The sequence below is a fragment of the Macaca mulatta genome, chromosome 3, assembly GCF_049350105.2.
Source record: "Macaca mulatta isolate MMU2019108-1 chromosome 3, T2T-MMU8v2.0, whole genome shotgun sequence".
Lineage (NCBI taxonomy): Eukaryota > Metazoa > Chordata > Mammalia > Primates > Cercopithecidae > Macaca > Macaca mulatta.
Window position 1 is genome coordinate 180884292 of NC_133408.1, and position 18446 is coordinate 180902737.

Genomic DNA, 18446 nt, shown 5'->3' on the forward strand with positions numbered 1-18446 from the left:
GTTCCTGCTGAGGAGGGAGGGCAGGTGGAGGTGGGTGTGTGTCGGGGTGCCTGGCTCTGGCTTGGGACTGGACTGGGGCTGGCCGGATAACTCCGCAGCCGCTCTCAGCTCAGCCCTGGGTGGAAACGCCTGTAGCTAGCAAGGTAGCGCCTGTGGCTTTCTGGGGGCGGGGGGTGGGGAGAAAGATCAAATGCATCCCGAGACACCAGCGACCCAAACCGGGGACGCAGGGAGCTCGCTCGGCCCCTTTGAAGGCCCACTCCGCAATAAGCAGTTTTTCCTTTAAATAACTGTCGTGGATTTGAGAGAATTTCCCATGGCTGAAAAGAGAAACAGGAGCTGTAGGCAACATCCCTAAATTTATAATAATGCATGTAAACATGCTACATACCACATATATGTATATGTGCATAAATATGGATGTGGTTGGGCACATACCTATCTAGACACCATTGACTTGCCTGGTCAAAGAATAAGACTTAGACATTTCGTGCCTGGGAAATGGTGCAGTTTATCTTTAAGGAGGCTAGAAAAATAAGAGATGAGGCTCACGTTGCACGGATGACATCACTAGCTTTTGGCTGCGCGCTCGGTGTTCTCGTCTGTGGGTTTTAGCCAAGGCTGCAGCTACCCGCGCCCGACAAGAGAGCGCGGCAGCGGCTGCCTCCGGCGCCCGCACCCGGGCGATGCGATTTCCCCAGTCCCCTGGGCGCAGCTTGGGTTCTCGCGCCACCCGGGCACCAGCCGAGCCTGCCACGCCTCGGAGCCTCCGCGGCTAGAGGAGGAGGCGACGAGGGGAAGCCGAGTAACCCAGCCTCCCTCCCCCACCCTCTCTCCATTCATCTCGGCGACCACCGCGCGCCAGGAGCCGGATCGTTGGACTCGGAGGCCGGGACGGGATTCTCTGCACGCTGCCGAGTGAGCCGGCATCTCGGCGCTAGGGTGGGCTGAGAAGAAAATGGTGCAATCTGAGAGCGGCTGAGCCCAGCTGGGCAGAGCAGACGGGGTGCCAGAGTGCCAGGGGCTCAGGTGGCTGGAGAAAGGGGCGGATTGTTTGGAGAGGCCGGGACCGGGGTTTTCCTTGGTGCCTGCGGCATTTTCTTTGCACCTGGGCGGCAGGCTCCCGGGGCTCCCGGGTGCCAGATGAAGTGAGGCGGAGGCGTCGCGGGAGAGCCGGGTCCAGAGGCGGCCGGGTGGACACTCCAGGCAGAAGACGGCGCTGGGAAGAGCTGCGTGACGCTCGGGGGCTGGCGGCTGGGCCGGCAGCGCGCCGCGACGGCGTGACCTGTCCATGGTGTTGAAGGCGCGGTGCGCCGAGCCCCCAGCGCCGTGCGCCGCAAGCGCTGCCCGGTGCGCCCTCGGCCGCGCAGCCTGCCCCTCGCGTCCGCCAGCAGCCGCCCAGTCTCCGCAGACCCCCGGCCGGGACTTGTCCGGTAACGCCGCTCAGGTGACCACGCTGTCGGCCCGAGGGGCCGCCTGAATGGCGATGCCAGAGGCAGTGCACCGGGGAGCTCGCGGGGAAAGGTCGGCCGAGACCGTGCGTCCGCTGGGAGTGCGCCTCTGAGCGCAGCACGCGGGTCAGAAGGAGCAACCGACCTGCTGGTGACCAGAGAACGGAGATTTAAAAAGGATCCGACCCAGAGAGGAAGAACATTTCTGGGTGCGCGCCCCAGGTCTTTGCTTGCAGACGGGGAGGGAGAGACTCTCTGAGCCGGAGACCCAGGAGGGACTCGGAGAAGCTGGCCCCAGCACCTGGAGGTTTCTTTCGCCCGCCGGCCGCATCGGGGGCGTTCCACTTCACCCGGTGGTCGGGTGGCGCCTCCTGACAGCACCCCCCGTCTCCCTTAGAGAGACAGGCGAGTTCTGTCCCGTCACCATCCTGCACAAAGAAACCCCCGCAAGCCCCACCGCAGCCGAGGACACTTGGCATTTAGTTTCCGGCCCGAGGGCAGCGGCGCCCGAAGCCGGGCTGGGAGCCGAGGCGGCCGCTTCGGGGCAGTCGCTTCCTGCGGGGCGGGGAGGGGGCGGGAGGCGGCTGCACTGGGTTCGCCGCCGCCGGAGGCTGCACCTGCCCCAGAGGATGCCCAGGAGCCAGCGGGAGCCTCTCCAGATCAGAACTTTTTAGGCCGCCCGCCCCCATCCCCGCAGTCCCCGGGCCGCGCTCCGGTAGGCGGGGGCCGAGGGGGGGCCGCGGCGCGAGTCCCTCTCCTGCCCCCTCCCCCAGCTCGGCCGCTCGCCGCTTTGTTCCGGGTGCGGCGAGGGAAGGCGAGGCTGCGGCGGATCATGCCCATGGTGTAGCCGCCAAGCGGAGGCATGGCTGCCGGAAGATTATTGCTCTACACCGGCCTCTCGCTAGCGCTCTGCGCCCTCGGCATGCTGGCCGTGGCTATCTGCTCGGACCACTGGTACGAGACGGACGCCAGGAAGCACAGGGACAGGTGCAAGGCCTTCAACACCCGCCGGGTCGACCCCGGCTTCATTTACAACAATAACAACAACTTGCCGCTCCGGGCGAGCCGCTCGCGCCTGGACCGCTGGGAGGGCAAACTCCTCCGGGCGCGGAATCGCCGGCAGCTGTTCGCCATGAGCCCCGCGGACGAGTGCAGCAGGCAGTACAACTCCACCAACATGGGTCTCTGGAGGAAGTGCCACCGGCAGGGCTTCGACCCCGAGATCGCCGCCCTCATTCGGAAAGGTAAGCGCCGGGCGCTAGGCGTGGCGCTGCGAAGAGCCCGGAGCCTGTAGGCCCCGCAGCCCCTCGCGTTTCCTCCCCAGGCCACAGGCTATCAGGTCTCTGGGTTCCAGGCGGTCGGGTTATCCAGGCCTGGCTGAGCCTCGGGGCCGGAACTTGCCTCCCAATAGCTGCTAATGAAGCTTGGTTCAGGCTTAACTCTCTCCCCTGCCTCTCCTTTCGCGCGTCTCTGTCGGGATTCGAGTGGAACCTCAGAGTCCAGGGTTCTTATCCAGGATAATGCTTCATCAGCCTCTGAGAAGAAGGGAATCTCGAACGGCGTTTGTGCTCTTAAAGGAAGCCCTGTAAGAGTCATGTGTCGGGGTAGACAGGCTCCCAATACTTTTTGTTGAACTGATTTAATCAAGGGAAATTGGGGGAAACATTTCACAGAGAAGGCCTTATTCATACCAGAAACGTTTGCTGAGCGCTATACTATACCAGGTATGGTGTAGGCGTTGGTCATATAAACACCAATAAATCACAGCCCCTGTCCTGTAAGCAGTTCGAAGCCAGCTGACCAGCAGCATCATATCACAATTCTTCATGTCTCCTTCTGAAACAGTGGTTGACAGTAGTGACTTTCTTGTGTGCATTGAATATCAACAAGATCTAATAAGTAAAAACAACAACAAAAAAATAGTTCTTTGAGTAACACCAAAGTGGGCATGTCAGAGAAAAAAAATGAGATTTTCAGAAAATGTATATAAAAATTCCCAAAGTGTATAACCAAAACAGAAAACAAGCTGCATTTGCCAATGATACAAATTTATTTGATACTTTAATATGATTACATTACTTAAAAAATTCTGCTTATCTGATGGAATTTGTAAACCTTGTGTGATTTATACTTTGAGAACCATCCTGTTGTCAACCCACTGGAATATTGTTTGAATGTGTATTAATACTGCTCTGAAGAAAGGAATATGTTCTCTTCTATGGTAGCTACATCCCAGGAAGATGTGCAGATTTTATGAGTCTGGTTTTTTCCCCCTTGTGTTTCATTCTCTTTAACTATTAAATGGTGATGTCAAGGTGACAAAGATACTATTATTTGCAAAGTCTTTGAGGCCAAGATATAAAAGCAGTTCTTAATGTCTCATTATAATGCTGTGAAGTTTGCTGCTGTATTAAAGTAATATTTATGAGAACTGATGTTCTTTGATGGATACAAGTATGCAGTTGATCAGGAAAAATTGTTAATTTGAAAAAGAGTCAATTGTTTAAGAGTGACTAGCAGTGGGTCTGGTCTAGGTGGCCAGATCAGATTTAGGTGAGGTGACTTCAGAGACAGAATCTATCTAAGTGTTTGTTTTGACCTTCTTTAGAATGACTAGGGATTTTAGCTGATTTTGTTGTGGGTGTGTTAATACAACCAATATCCCATTTGCTTCACAATTGGGCTCTTATTGGAAGAGGTGACCCTTTTGGAGCATTACCACTTTGTAAAGATGTACAGAATATTAGGGGAGTCCAGAAGAGAGCAGCTTGGGTTTGGACATCAAGGCAGGAAAACAAGAGGGCCTAGAATAGTTTCTGACAATGAGTGACCTTATAACAGTGTTCGGATTCTCAGATTTATAAAGTGTTATTTTATCCATGATTTTCTGCTTTCTTTAAAGTTGAAATGAGAGGAAGTTAGCTGAAATGTAAGGGAGAATTCATGTTAATAATGAACAGCAAACACTGGGAGAATTTGTTGAAGGATATTCTTACTTTTCCTTCCTTGAATGCCTTCTAGAACAAGAAAGGTATCCCTTCTTGTATTGGTTAACCCCACTTAGAGGAAGGGGGATGGAATTCATGGTTTCTGGCGGTTCCATTCAGAGCTTTGCTTCCCTGTTGCTCTGCTTGGCAGTCTGACTAGAAAGGTTGACTTGGTCTGTGCACCGGAGGGATTGGTTGCCATAGTGACATGTTCTTCCGGTGAAGCTGGAAACACGGTGACAGGGAAAGGGATAGGGGAAGGATGTACAACATTTTGACTTTGTATCGACTAATTTTTAATTGCAGCAACAGAAAATGGACATGGCACAGCAGGGTTATTGAATACAGTGATACCTAGAGTTGGCAGGGCATTGTATTTCACTTGAACTAATGGAAATGGTGTTCCCCATCACCCAAAATACAGCAATCACTGTCAGCGGCAAGCACCCGCTTACCATGGCTGTTTCTGTCCATTTGACATTCTTGTTAGGTATTATTGAGATAGATGGCATGCCAGCCTTACAAATCTTGAGAGAGTTAGGGTCACTATCTTCATTTTTAACCTCAAAACACACTCTTTGAAAACCAGATCTTCCTTTTCTGAGCAGCAATAGACACTTTTTGGAAATAAGTGCATGTTATATTAGTAGAATTCACAAGCAATTCCAATAACATATAGAACATAATTTTTACACTTAATCAGTGTTCCTCTTAGATGGGCAGATTTTATAAGGAAGTTAAAAAGATAAATTGATATCCCTATATTTAAATGAGACATTTTAGAAAAAGTTGTTTATCTCACATTATTCATTAGAAACTGCTAAAGAGATCTCAGACCTTTGTCTTCTTTGAAATATCTACTTTGATTAAAATTCTGGAAGATATGTATTGGGCAAGGGAAAAGCAAAACCAGAAAAAAGACTTTAAAATCTGTTAATATATAGGAAAATTAGAGACTTATCTAAATGATCTAAAGAACTTAGTTATTTGTTAAATCGATGTTAATTACATTAGAAAGTGCCATTTGTGCATTTCAACATAAAACCACATAATTAATAAGAAAATGAACGTCAAATCTATGTCTAATTTGAAGGTAAAGTCATTTGGATTTACAGTCATTCTGAAATCCACTCTCCTCAAGGACCTTCTGCCATGCTGTACCCACACATATACATTTCTCATCACTGTGTATTCATTTGTTTGCATTATTAAACTGTAAGTTCCTGGAGGTCAGGAAAGACAATCATTTGTAAAATACATTCACCAGATGCTTGATATTTGGGAAATATTTCATACAAATTAGATTCACAGAAATGTATCCATCATGAGCTTATTCTAATTAAAGAAACACTTGTGTGAGAATTTAAGTAAAAAATTAGAAAATCATGATGGGAAAATATGAACCAGTGTGGCTGTCAGACCAGGTTAATATTGCAACACATGCTACATAGTCTATGAAAGGACCATTTCTTGAGCTTTGCCAAAGAATAAGGAAAACAGACAGTTCTTTTTTGGCTAGCATGTCACTAAGCAGACACACATCACTTATGAACATTATTTTTTGTGATGGATAAGGTTTCAATTATTTCCTTCTTGAGGGTAAGATTGGATATAGGGTATAGCAAGGGTGGATTACCCTGAATTCCCATTTGATGGTGTCCTTGACAAGTCTTAAATCAGGTCCTTTTGTCTTCTTGCTTTTAAATCTCATTCATGTCTCCCTACTAAGTGACTGCAGGCACTGGGGACAGATCAGTGACAAGATCAGTTTCTGAAATCCAAGAGACTTCCAGACCCTTAGGAGGAAGAGCTATAGGTAGGATTTTGTTCTAGGGAACTCTAAGGGATCAATTATATTATTTAGTTTGTACTAAAATGTTATATTGATGTGGTTTGAAATAAGAACTTCAACTGATACTCTAAGAACTTTTTATTATTTGAAAATTGGCCTTATAATAGACTTTGACTTAAATAGTTCCCATAATCACAAGGTGGTTGTCAATGCTCCAAAAATAATTTTAAGAAAACATTCACATATTTAAAAATTAATAATGGTATCAGCAAATATTTACTGCCCATGTATTGTGTGTTGGGCACACGTCACTAGGATGAAGAAACGCGTAAGACCTGGTCCTTACAATTTTCATAGTCTGTTAGTGTCACAGAAAATAGGTTACAACTACAGGATGATGAGAGCAGCAATAGAAACAGATGCAGAGAAACACAGAGGAAGTGATGGTAGATTGTGTTGGCAGTAGCAGGAGGTAGGCGGGAGGAGGTTAGGGAAAGTTGTCCTGAGGAAATGAAATCTGAACAAGATGTTTGATAAGGTTTGGAGGTGGATGTGGAGGAAGGCTATTTCAGTCAATGGGCCAGAATATGCACAACCATAGAGGTGTGGGACAGCAGTTTGGCCTTGTGAGTGTTGATTTCTGGGGCAAGGAGAAGGAGCAGACCCGGAGCTGGAGAGCAGGCATGGACCAAGTCAGGGAGCTTGTATATCAAATCCCCTATAGCTGTGCTGCCCAGCTGGGGAGCCACTACCCACATGTGGCTGTTTAAGTTAACAATAACCAAAGTTAAATAAAATAGGCTGGGCACAGTGGCTTATTCCTGTAATCCCAGCACTTTGGGAGGCCGAGGCAAGCGGATCACTTGAGGTCAGGAGTTCGAGACCAGCCTGGCCAACACGGTGAAACCCCATCTCTACTAAAAACATAAAAATTAGCTGCGCCTGGTGGTATGTGCCTGTGATCCTAGCTACTTGGGAGGCTGAGGCAGGAGCATCGCTTGAACCCAGGAGCGGAGGTTGCAGTGATCCGATATCGTGCCACTGCACTCTAGCCTCGGTGACAGAGTGAGACTCCATCTCAAAAAACAAACAAAAAACTTATTTCCTTAGTTGTATTGGCCACATTTCAAATGTCCAATAGCTATATGTGCCTACTGGCTATTGTGTGGGACAGTGCAAATTACAGTGAACATTACTGCCATCAGAGAAAATTCTGTTGGACAGTGCCACATAGAACCTATAGCCTCTAAAAGAACCAAGCACATACTTTGTTTCAGATGAATATAATTCCATGATAACTTGGGTTTAAATTTAAGTATATCATTCTACACTTTAAGAAACTTTGCTACTTGAATATATTGGGCAGAAGGCTTTAGTTCATGGTCAATTATGGTAAATCTGTATTTTAATTTCCCATCATCAACTCACAGAATTCTCACAAGCTTCTCGCTTCTTTCCCCCTGTCCTCTCCATCTCCATTAAACATCACTTGCAAAGTTGATGGGGTGGGAGAGAGATTAATGATAATTATAGCCAACCTTGATGCCAGGTCTCTTCTAAAAGTTTTACATGTATTAGCTAACTTATTGTTCATAATAACCCTCGGAAGTATTAGTATTATTTTAAATTCTCATCCTAAAGTTGAGGGAACTGAGGCACATAAAGGTCAGATAACTTGCGAAGTCTCACAGTTAGTTAGGAAACGAAGGTGTCAGAGTTCGAATTCTGGCTCCAGGTGTGGGAACACACCTACCACACTCTACCATCATCTTAGAATCTATCGGGGCAGGAGTGAGGTAGAGAAGAAACTGGGATATTGATTCCACAAATTGAGAGGAAAAAGGAAATAATACTCTTGGAATCTCAATTCTAAATGGAAGTAATTAGAGCAGCTCACACACCCTGTTTTGAAGCTCACTGACCAAAGTGCATACACATTTTGTCATATAACTTTTGCGTATTTACTTTGCTCGCTGTGGTAGATGATGAAGTTATAGACATGAAGGACACATTCATTCATTCAACAAGTATTTATTGAGGGCCTGTGGGCTGTACATCAGGTCCAGTGTTGGACCACATGGAGAAGCTTACATTCCAGAGGGGAGAGATGGACAATAAATAAATACTCATGGCCAGGCATGGTGGCTCATGCCTGTAACCCCAGCATTTTGGGAGGCCAAGGTGGGCGGATCATGAGGTCAAGAGATCGAGACCATCCTGGTCAATATGGTGAAACTCTGTGTCTACAAAACATATAAAATTAGCTGGGCATGGGGGCCCATGCCTGTAATCCCAGCTACTCGGGAGGCTAAGGCAGGAGAATGGCTTGAATCCGGGAAGTGGAGGTTGCAGTGAGCTGAGATCATGCCTCTGTACTCCAGCCTGGGTGACACAGCGAGACTCCATCTGAAAAAAAATACTCATAGAGTAAAAATAATATCTAATATATGAATCATGTGTAATATAGCACAGGGTAGTGGGTACCATGAAGGTCTTCCCTTAGGAAGTGCAAAGGGGAAGAATGACAAGCAAGCCAAAAATGAAACGCAGTCATATGCCCCGTGACATTTTGGCCAAAGACAGACTGCACATATGGCAGTGGTCTCATAAGGTTATCATGGAGCTGAAAACTTCTTATGGCCTAGTGACATCATAGATGTCACAGTGCAACAACCCATTACTCCTGTGTTTGTGTTGATGCTGGTGTAAAGAAACGTACTGCACTGCTGGTGGTATAGAAGTCTAGCACGAACAATTATGTACAGTATGTAATACTTGATAGTAAAATGACTGTTACTGGTTTATGTATTTACTATGATATACTTTTAATCATTATTTTAGAGTGTACTCCTTCTGCTTATAAAAAAAGTTAACAGTAAAACAGCCCCAGGCAGGTCCTTTAGGAGGGATTCCAGAAGAAGGCATTGTTATCATAGGAAATGACATCTCCATGTGTGCCATTGCCCCTGAAGACCTTCCAGTGGGACAAGATGTGGAGGTGGAAGACAGCGAGACTGATGATCCCAACCCTATGCAGGCCTAGGTTAATGTATGTGTGTATCTTAATTTTTAACAAAAATGTTTCAAAAGTTGAAAAATAAAAAATTTTATAAACAGAAAAAAGCTTATAGGATAAGGCTATAAAGAAGGAGGCTGGGCGTGGTGGCTCATTCCTGTAATCCCAACACTTTGGGAGGCTGAGGCGGGTGGATTACCTGAGGTCAGGAGTTCGAAACCAGCCTGGCCAACATGGTGAAACCCTGTCTCTACTAAAAATACAAAGAATTAACCAGGCATGGTGGCACATGCCTGTAATCCCAGCTACTCGGGAGGCTGAGGCAGGAGAATTGCTTGAACTTGGGAGGCGGAAGTTGTAGTGAGCTGAGATCGTACCTTTGCACTCCAACCTGGGCAACAATAGTGAAACTCCATCTCAAAAAAAGAAAAAAAAAAAAAAAAAAAAAAAACAGAAAGAAAATATTTCATACAGTTGTAAAGTTAAAAGAATTAAAAAGCACATAAAGTAAAAAATCTACAGTGAGCTGAGGTTATTGTTGGAAAAAGAAAGACATTTTGTATACATTTGGTGTAGCCTAAGTGCACAACATTTATAAGGTCTACAGTAGTGTACAGTAGTGTCCTAGGCCTTCACTGTCACTCACCACTCACCTCTCACTCACTGACTCACCCAAAGCAACTTCCAGTTTTCCAAGCTCCATTCGTGGTAAGAGTCTCCACAGGTGTATCAGTTTTTGTCTTCTCTACTGCATTTTGACTGCATCTTTCTTGTGTTTAGAAACACAAATACTTACCATTGTGTTATAATTGCCTACAGTATTCAGTACAGTAACATGCTGTTCAGGTTTATAGCCTCAGAGCAATAGGCTAAGCCACATAACCTTGGTGTGTACCAGGTTACACCATCCAGGTTATAGAAGTACACTCTGATGTCTGCATGATGACAAAATCGCCTAACGATGCATTTCTGAGAACATATCCCTGTCGATCAGTGACATGTGGCTGTAGTTCCATTAGTGTTAATTTTATCATACAAGGAGGCTTTGGGTGCTGCAGGGAAAAGAGGTGGCAAACCTAATATAGACTGGAGTTCAGGAGCTTTCATTAGCCGAGGGGCCTCCACAGCCCCTTTCTTTCTGCACTCTTTATTTAATTCCTAGAGGGCAGGAACTGTTTCATTTCTGAAACACACTTGGGGTCCTGTACTTATAGCTTCTGAAACACTGTTTGCCGATTGATTAAAAAATTTAAGACATACTCACCTTCAAAGAAACACATGCAAACATCCGTAGTCTTGTATACATGATGTGCACCTCCTTGCATATATGCCATGTGTATGCCCGTATTAACAAATAAACACACTCATATCCCACCTCTCCTCCTCAATCATCCTAAAGCTCAACTAACCAGTGAAAGTCAATGGTTCGAGAAGAAAACCTGTGACTCACTGGGCAAATGAATGGATGGAGTAAAGAGATGTGTTTTGAGAACCTGCTGTGTGCAGAGCTCTTTGCTAGGTGAGGAGGGAGAACAAAAAGGCATGGTTGGTTCTTGTCTTAAGGCAGCTTACACTCCAGCTCCTGGTTTCCCAAGTTCATTGTCATGTGCAGTGGTATCCGGTGTTTCCTCAGGAGGTCTTACCTGCGTCAATTGGATCAGGAATCAACTAGTCAGGGAATGCAGGAGTGAGCTCTTTTTATTGAGTCAACAAAGTCTAGAGCCTTTTTTTTTCTGTTGAAGAGGTCAGTTTATTTATTCTTTTACTGTAGGGTCAGTAAGGATCAATTAGAGGATCAATACTGTATATCCCACTTTGGATTGTTGGTTGAAAACATTTCCCCCCCTTTGCTATTAGTAAGTAATCCTAGGCCTTCAGGCAGAATGCGAAACACACTCTGGGTTAGTTTGACCCATCATACACCAACACGCACACCCCACATGCACACATCTAGATGTTAGATGTCAGAATCACCGGCATTTATTTAGATGCAGATATGTTAATAACTTACTACCCCCAAATGATACACAGAGAGGAGGAAGGGTGTGACTTGGTGGATGAATAGATGGAAAAATCATCCTAATGTCTTGATTGCTGTTTTTGAGAGAATTCATACCTTCTTTTATATGACTTATTTTCTCATATGTGAAATAATGTGTTTCGATTCTATAAACTCCAAGCCCTTTTACACTTTTACATTTGATGAGAAAGTTAGATCTAGGTGACAAAAAGTAGATAATAGGTACATGGTTGAGGGAGGGTGAAAAGATGGGCAAGGTGAAAGTTGATGGGGGGTGGAAAGAGAAAGAGGGAGGGAAGGAGGGAGGGAGGGAAGGAGGGAGGGAGGGAGGGAGGGAGGGAAGGAGGGAGGGAAGGAGGGAGGGAGGGAGGGAAGGAGAGAGACAGACAGACATACGTGAGAGACAAAGCGATTTCTAAAGAGATCATCCCGGGTGCTAGTTTGCAATAGGAATAGCTAATTTCTTACCACTCTACAATCATGTAATAAAAATGAACTTTTCCTCTTTTGAATGGCTTGAAATGTGATGTGCAGATCAGGTTTAAAGTGAAAAACCTAAGAGAAAGGTAATGATAGATGCACAACAGTGTGAATGTACTTAATGCCTCTGGACTTTAAAAGTGGTTAAAATGGTAAATTCCCCCACGAAATAAATATAACATTTAAACATTCAATAGAGAAAGCAACTGGATTCTGTTTAGTGTGTGGAATACTTCGTAGCCAAGTCTCTTCATTCATTCAGCACAATTTTCTTTCTTTTTTTTTTTTTGAGACAGAGTCTCACTCTTGTTGCCCAGGCTATGTAGCTGGGATTACAGGCACACTCCACCATGCCTGGCTAATTTTTGTATTTTTAGTAGGGATGGGACTTCACCATGTCGGCCAGGCTGGTCTCAAACTCCTGACCTCAGGTGATATGCCCGCCTCGGCCTCCAAAAGTGCTGGGATTACAGGCATGAGCCACCACGCCCGGCCTATTCAGCACATTCATTGAGCACCTATGTATTAGGCACAGCCAAAGTATGCTTGGGATGCAGAAGTTAATAAAACACGAAATTCCTGCCCTCATAGGGCTTACAGCTAAACATTTTTGAGCTTTAGATTTTTTTTTGCTTCTTCTAAACAGAGCTTCTAAGGAGCACCAATACACAAGACAAGGAAAACTAATGAATACGTCCCTTGAGACATTTAAAAATCATTGAATGGTGAAGAATATTTCACTGAACTTATTAAACAAATGTCTATTAAGCACCAACAATGCTAGGCCATTACTTGAGATGAAGGATTTTGAGTGAAATCTGTTGTTTCTGTTCTCATGGAGCTAAAAAGTGAGGAGACAGGCAGGTAAACTCACAAGTATAAGCACCCTGGTTAGTTCTACGGGAGATTTCTGTGCTGGGAACCTGAATGACTGGGCCCCATCTGGGAGCAGTCAGGGCATGTTTTGCAGAAAAGGCGACATGCAATCGATCCTAAGATGTTCTTAGAGAGATATTTGTGGATTGATAAGGTGGAATCTCAGCCTCACTTAGATGTTTTAAGCCCTGACTAGGTAATGCTTGTCTAGTCGCCCTGCCACCCCTGCTTGTCCCCCAGATGCCTGTCCTCCTAAAAGGCAGCCATTGCTGCCCAAATTTTATAGATCACATCATATCAGAGATCATATATTCATAATGTTTAAAAACAGCAAGTATAAATATAAGCTGGGCAGTGAACAGGTGATTCAAGGATGAAAAGAGTGTATTGTTTTGTAATTTTTTTTTTTTTTTGAGACCTAGTCTCACTCTACTGCCCAGGCTTGAGTGCAGTGGCACGATCTTGGCTCACTGCAACCTCCGCCTCCCAGGTTCAAGTGATTCTCCTGCCTCAGCTTCCTGAGTAGCTGGGATTATAGGCGCCCACTGCCACAGCATGATCTCGGCTCACTGCAATATCTGCCTCCCAGGTTCAAGTGATTCTCCTACCTCAGCCTCCTGAGTAGCTGGGATTACAGGCACCCGTCAGCGCTTCTGGCTAATTTGTATTCTTCTTTCTTTCTTTTTGTTTTTGTTTTTTTTTAGTAGAGATGGGGTTTCACCATGTTGGCCAGGCTGGTCTCAAATTCCTGACCTCAGGTGATCCACCTACCTTAGCCTCCCAAAGTGCTGGGATTACAGGTGTGAGCCACCGTGCCTGGCCTATTTTTTTGTAAATTTGTATGCACAGAGATGGCATTTAAAGGACCTTCCAGGAGTCACTAGGATTCATCTACAGGTGATGTTTCGTTTGAGTACAAGCTGCTGTGAGCATTCACAGAACTTTGACAGATTTGGTGCTTTTATGGGAGACTGCAGTATCTGAATTATTTCAATTGATTTTTTTTTTTTTTTTTGGCGTCAAAGTATTTTGCCAAGAAAAGGCAATTTACTTTATATTAGGTCATCTTCATGCATTTATATCATTTCCTGCTTTTTAAAATGCCCTGCTGTTCTATATTCTGGAGCTCACTCTGTTGGACACTTTATTTGCTCTGGAGTCCCTGTCATTCAGTTTTGCCCTCAATTTCTCTTCATCTTTATAATAGTGATTCTATTTAGGCAATGCAGCTCCATTTCCCCAAGGGCCTGGAGTATTTCACAGGCCTGGATGGGCTAGGGTTGTTTTTACCCGAAAGAAGCTCCATGCTCAGGCGATGCTGCCTGCTCACTGGCACAACACTGGAGAGAGATGGGGCACTCTATCATGAGGTTGAAGACGTGCATGCCTGTGGCCCGGCCCTTCCATTTATGAGCACATGAAGCCCATCCAAGAATGTCCATGGCACCACTGTTTGTGACAGTAGCACAAAATAAAAGATTTAAATGTTCATTAATAAAAAGATAGATAATGATGTATGGTATATTCGTATAATAGAAATGATCATGGTATATTTGAAATACATGTGTTAATATTAATTATTATTTTTTGAGACCAAGTCTTACTCTGTTGCTCAGGCTGGAGTGCAGTGGTGTGATCTTGGCTCACTGCAACCTCCATAACCTGGGTTCAGGTGATTCTCGTGCCTCACCCTCCTGAGTAGCTGCGACTACGGGCACCTGCCACCACTCCTGGCTAATTTTTGTATCTTTAGTAGGGATGGGGTTTTCCCATGTTGTCCAGGCTGGTCTCAAACTCTTGACTTCAAGTGATCTGCCTGCCTTGGGCCTTCCAAAGTGCTGGGATTACAAGCATGAGCCATCATGCCTGGCCCAATTAATATTAAAACATGTATTTCAAATATACTGTGATCATTTCTATTATATAACACATGTATGTTAATATTATTACATGAAGCACATGTATATGTTTCCAAATGGATAAACACAACTTTGAGTAAGAAAGGTAGAGTGCAGAATGAAATATAGAATACGATACCATTTATACGAAGTTCAAAAACAGATAAAACCATATTAGATATTCTCTAAAGAAACATATTTGCATTGTATGCATAAAAATATGCATGAGACTAATAAACACAAAATGAAGGATGGTGTTTACTTTTCTCAAGAAAGGGAAAGAAATGGAATTGGGAAGGGTGCCAGGGAACTTCCAAAGCATCTATGATATTTTATTTATGTATTTATTTTTTTGAGACAGAGTCTTGCTGTGTCACCCATCGTGAAGTGAAGTGGTGTGATTTCTGCTCACTGCAACCTCTATCTCCTGGGTTCAAATGATTCTTGTGCCTCAGCCTTGATTACAGGCACTTGCCACCATGCCCAGCTGATTTTTATATTTTCAATAGAGATGGAGTTTCACTATGTTGGCCAGGCTATTCTTGAACTCCTGACCTCAAGTGATCTGCCCACCTTGGCCTCCCAAAGTGCTGGGATTACAGGTGTGAGCCACCGCATCTGGCCTGATATTTTGTTTTTTGAAAACAAAAACAAAAGATCTGAAGCAAATATTCACATGCATGCACATTCAAGCCATATGAGTGATTGTTACAATTCTGATAAGAAAGGTAAAATTTTATTCAGATTGTGTTGTTCAGTGTGCAGGGTGCAGTTTCTTTAAGGAAAATTACCAGAAAACTTTGTCTTTGGGGCAGTCTGTGGTTGACTTTTGCAACTAGTAACAAGAAGCATTTAGAAAAAAGGGGAATCAGTTCATCCCTAACCAACATTTTCCTTGAAAGTAGCTATTAGGGAAGAGTGTAGACAGAATAACATTTTGCTTTATTCCCTTCTGATGTGTAAGGGGGAAATCAGGGCTTTACAATGATTGATTACTGAGATGGAGACTAATGGACAAGTCATTCCACCCCCTTTTAAATTTCCTGCTGCTTGTGGAGAAAAAAATCAAGAATTCCAAGAGCCAGAAAGTTGAACTAAAATCACTTTTTCAATTAACTTGATCATAGATTGAACTTTAAATAGATAGAGCACTGAGGCAGAGAGTAACCAGCTATTGAGGGTGTGAGACAAACCCAGGGTTGAGCACGGACCTCTCAGAAGGCATTTTAACCCCAGGGAAGAGAATTCAGTGAGAACTGGTAAAGAAAAGGTGAGAACTGATAAAAAAGAAATAGAGTATAGTTGTCTTCTTTAGCAGTTTTCATATCACTTTTGAAACTGAGTAGAGAATGTTAGTAAAACTTCAAGTTGTTTTACTACTGTTGAGTAAGGTGTCAATCATTTATTCTTTTTTTTTTTTTTTTTTTTTTGAGATGGCGTCTCGCTCTCTCGCCCAGGCTGGAGTGCAGTGGCCGGATCTCAGCTCACTGCAAGCTCCACCTCCTGGGTTTACGCCATTCTCCTGCCTCAGCCTCCTGAGTAGCTGGGACTACAGGCGCCCGCCACCACGCCCGGCTAGTTTTTGGTATTTTTTTAGTACAGACGGGGTTTCACCATGTTGGCCAGGATGGTCTCGATCTCCTGACCTCATGATCCGCCCATCTCGGCCTCCCAAAGTGCTGGGATTACAGGCTTGAGCCACCGCACCCGGCCCAATCATTTATTCTTAAAATTATGAGGGTGGCTTCATTCAAGAGTCCCTATGTTAAGACAATGTGTTTCTGCCTTCTCTATACAAACTATAGCTGGAATGAAAAATCCCCTCAGAATTGTAGCAAGAACTCCATTTTTTTTCAGTTGATAATGCTTTAAACAAACCAAAGCTGGCCTCTCATTACCAAGGGATCATGAAAGTTCCAAGGGATTTCAGGGGTGTTGAAGCAGAATAACTTTAGTGCTCATGTTTTGGTAAACACAGGGCTGGAAGAGATGCCCAGATGCAGCCCCGGACAGGCCAGTGCTGAAGGTTCCAGGTGGGTGATCTGCTTCGTTCCTGATGCTCTGCAGGGAGGGAGACATGTTGCACTTCGTGAGGTGAATGACCTTCCACTTTGGGAGAGGCTGGCCTCTGTGTCTTCAACCTCTTCTGTCTCACTCCTTCCTCAATGTCAACATCAACGGAGTAGAAGGTGACTTGCTTGGCCCTTTTTCTTTTTAGTTGTGGCTTCTCTGCTTGCCTGGCGTTCTTTCCTTCCTCATGTGCACCTCCCATGCACTCGCGTGTGCTAGGTTTCCTCACCCATCCCCCTCCTGGGACTGCTCCTGAAAAAACTTCACCTCCCTGGCTTTCCAGACACCGTTCTCTACCGGATCTGTTTGTAGCTCTATTCTTATTCTTTCTCCTTTGCCAGTTTTTCTTCCTCAGACTGTGTGGATATCCTTCAGAATTCCACTTCTCTTTCTCACTCTGTACCTTCTCCTGGATCAGTCTCAGCCATGTCTAGGGCCATTTTCTTTTACGCTCATGACTAGTTGCACTGGGAATCTCTAGCCAGTCTTTCCATCTAAGCATCTTGCCTATTGGATATCTCCACTAGGATCACTCGTGAGTCCAAAGGAATCTATTTTATCTTTTTCCTCCAGACTCATCTCTTCTTCATTTTCCTCTGTCTTGGAGAACATGGCTTATTGCTTCTCTACTTGCCAAAAGCAGGGACTTGGAGCTCATCTTCAAGGTTCTCTTCTCTTCTGCCCGACTCACCCAAGCAGTGAACAAGTCACTTTAACTCCTAATAACTTTTATGTCCATCTCCCCATCCTATCCTAGGGTCCTTCCTGGTCTCCTGGGCTCTGGCAGCACTGTCTACTTGGTTTCTCTCTTCTCTAATCTCTTGTCAGGGCTTCCTATGTAGAGCGATTTTCCTTAAATACAACACTAATATGTTATTACTTTTCTTGAAACCCTTCAGTGGCTCTCCACAGCCTACCATCAGAATAAAGTCCATAATCCTCATCATGGCACATGGCACATAAGGCCCCACCAGTCTGGTGACATGGCTGTCCCCACCTCCCCATCTTGCATTCCATTCTCTTCCATACTTTTCTCCACACCAGCACACTCTGCTCTAGTCATGGTGAAGAACTCCTGGGCCCGCAAACAAGCTAAGCTATTTTATCCCTTGGGAGCTTTTGCTTATGATGCTCCCTTTGTCTGGAAGCCTCCTCCCCATCTCGGCCCTCTACCTCCAAGTCTGCCTGTCCAGTGCCTGCGAATCCCATAGGAATCAGCCTAAAGCCCTTTCTCCCAGTCCTTCTGGATGTCCCCTCATCCCCAACTACCAGGTTGAAGTACTTTCTCCCTCCTTTAGGCTTCTGGACACACCAAACATACTTTCTTTCCAGCAATAGTGACATTTTGTCATATTTATTTGCTTACCCATATGTTTCCTCCCTTTTGAGACCATTTTGGAAATATTTCCTATTCACCTTTTTATCCTCAGGGTTTTGCATAATGCATGGATATGATGCATGGGCCATAATAGGCACTTAGTAAATATTTGTTGAATGAATGAAAGTTTATCTCAGTTAATGCACTAGATCTGGAAATCTCATGTTAAAAAGATTCATAACTTAATTGGGCTAGGGTGGGGGATTCACTGTTAAAAGGAACCCTGATGTGAATTGTTTTGTAATGCGTATGATAAACTTCAATTTATTTTCTTTTTTAAGGTTTTATTTTTTCTTAAAGCCTCCATATCCCCAATTCACAAAAAAATTTAAAGTCTAGCCACCACTTCATGATAATCTTGCCCACTTTCGCTACCCTTCATGCCTTTCCCACACTGTTCCTCTCATCAGCATCCTTGGATACAGAGAAGCCTACTTCCATTCTTGTTCCTATCATGAATATAAGAATTTCCAAATTT

The 18446-nt window shown here is 44.8% G+C and overlaps 1 protein-coding gene across 1 annotated transcript in view; it reads left to right on the forward strand.

Annotated features, from left to right (window-relative positions):
* Positions 1–1406: 1406 nt before the first annotated feature.
* The window catches only part of TMEM178B (transmembrane protein 178B), a 407540-nt gene continuing 390500 nt past the window's right edge, over positions 1407–18446 (forward strand). Inside the window, exon 1 of the mRNA XM_002803496.4 lies at positions 1407–2695. Within this exon, the coding sequence (XP_002803542.2) occupies positions 2314–2695 (382 nt within the window). The 5' untranslated portion in view covers positions 1407–2313. The remainder of the gene's footprint in view (positions 2696–18446) is intronic.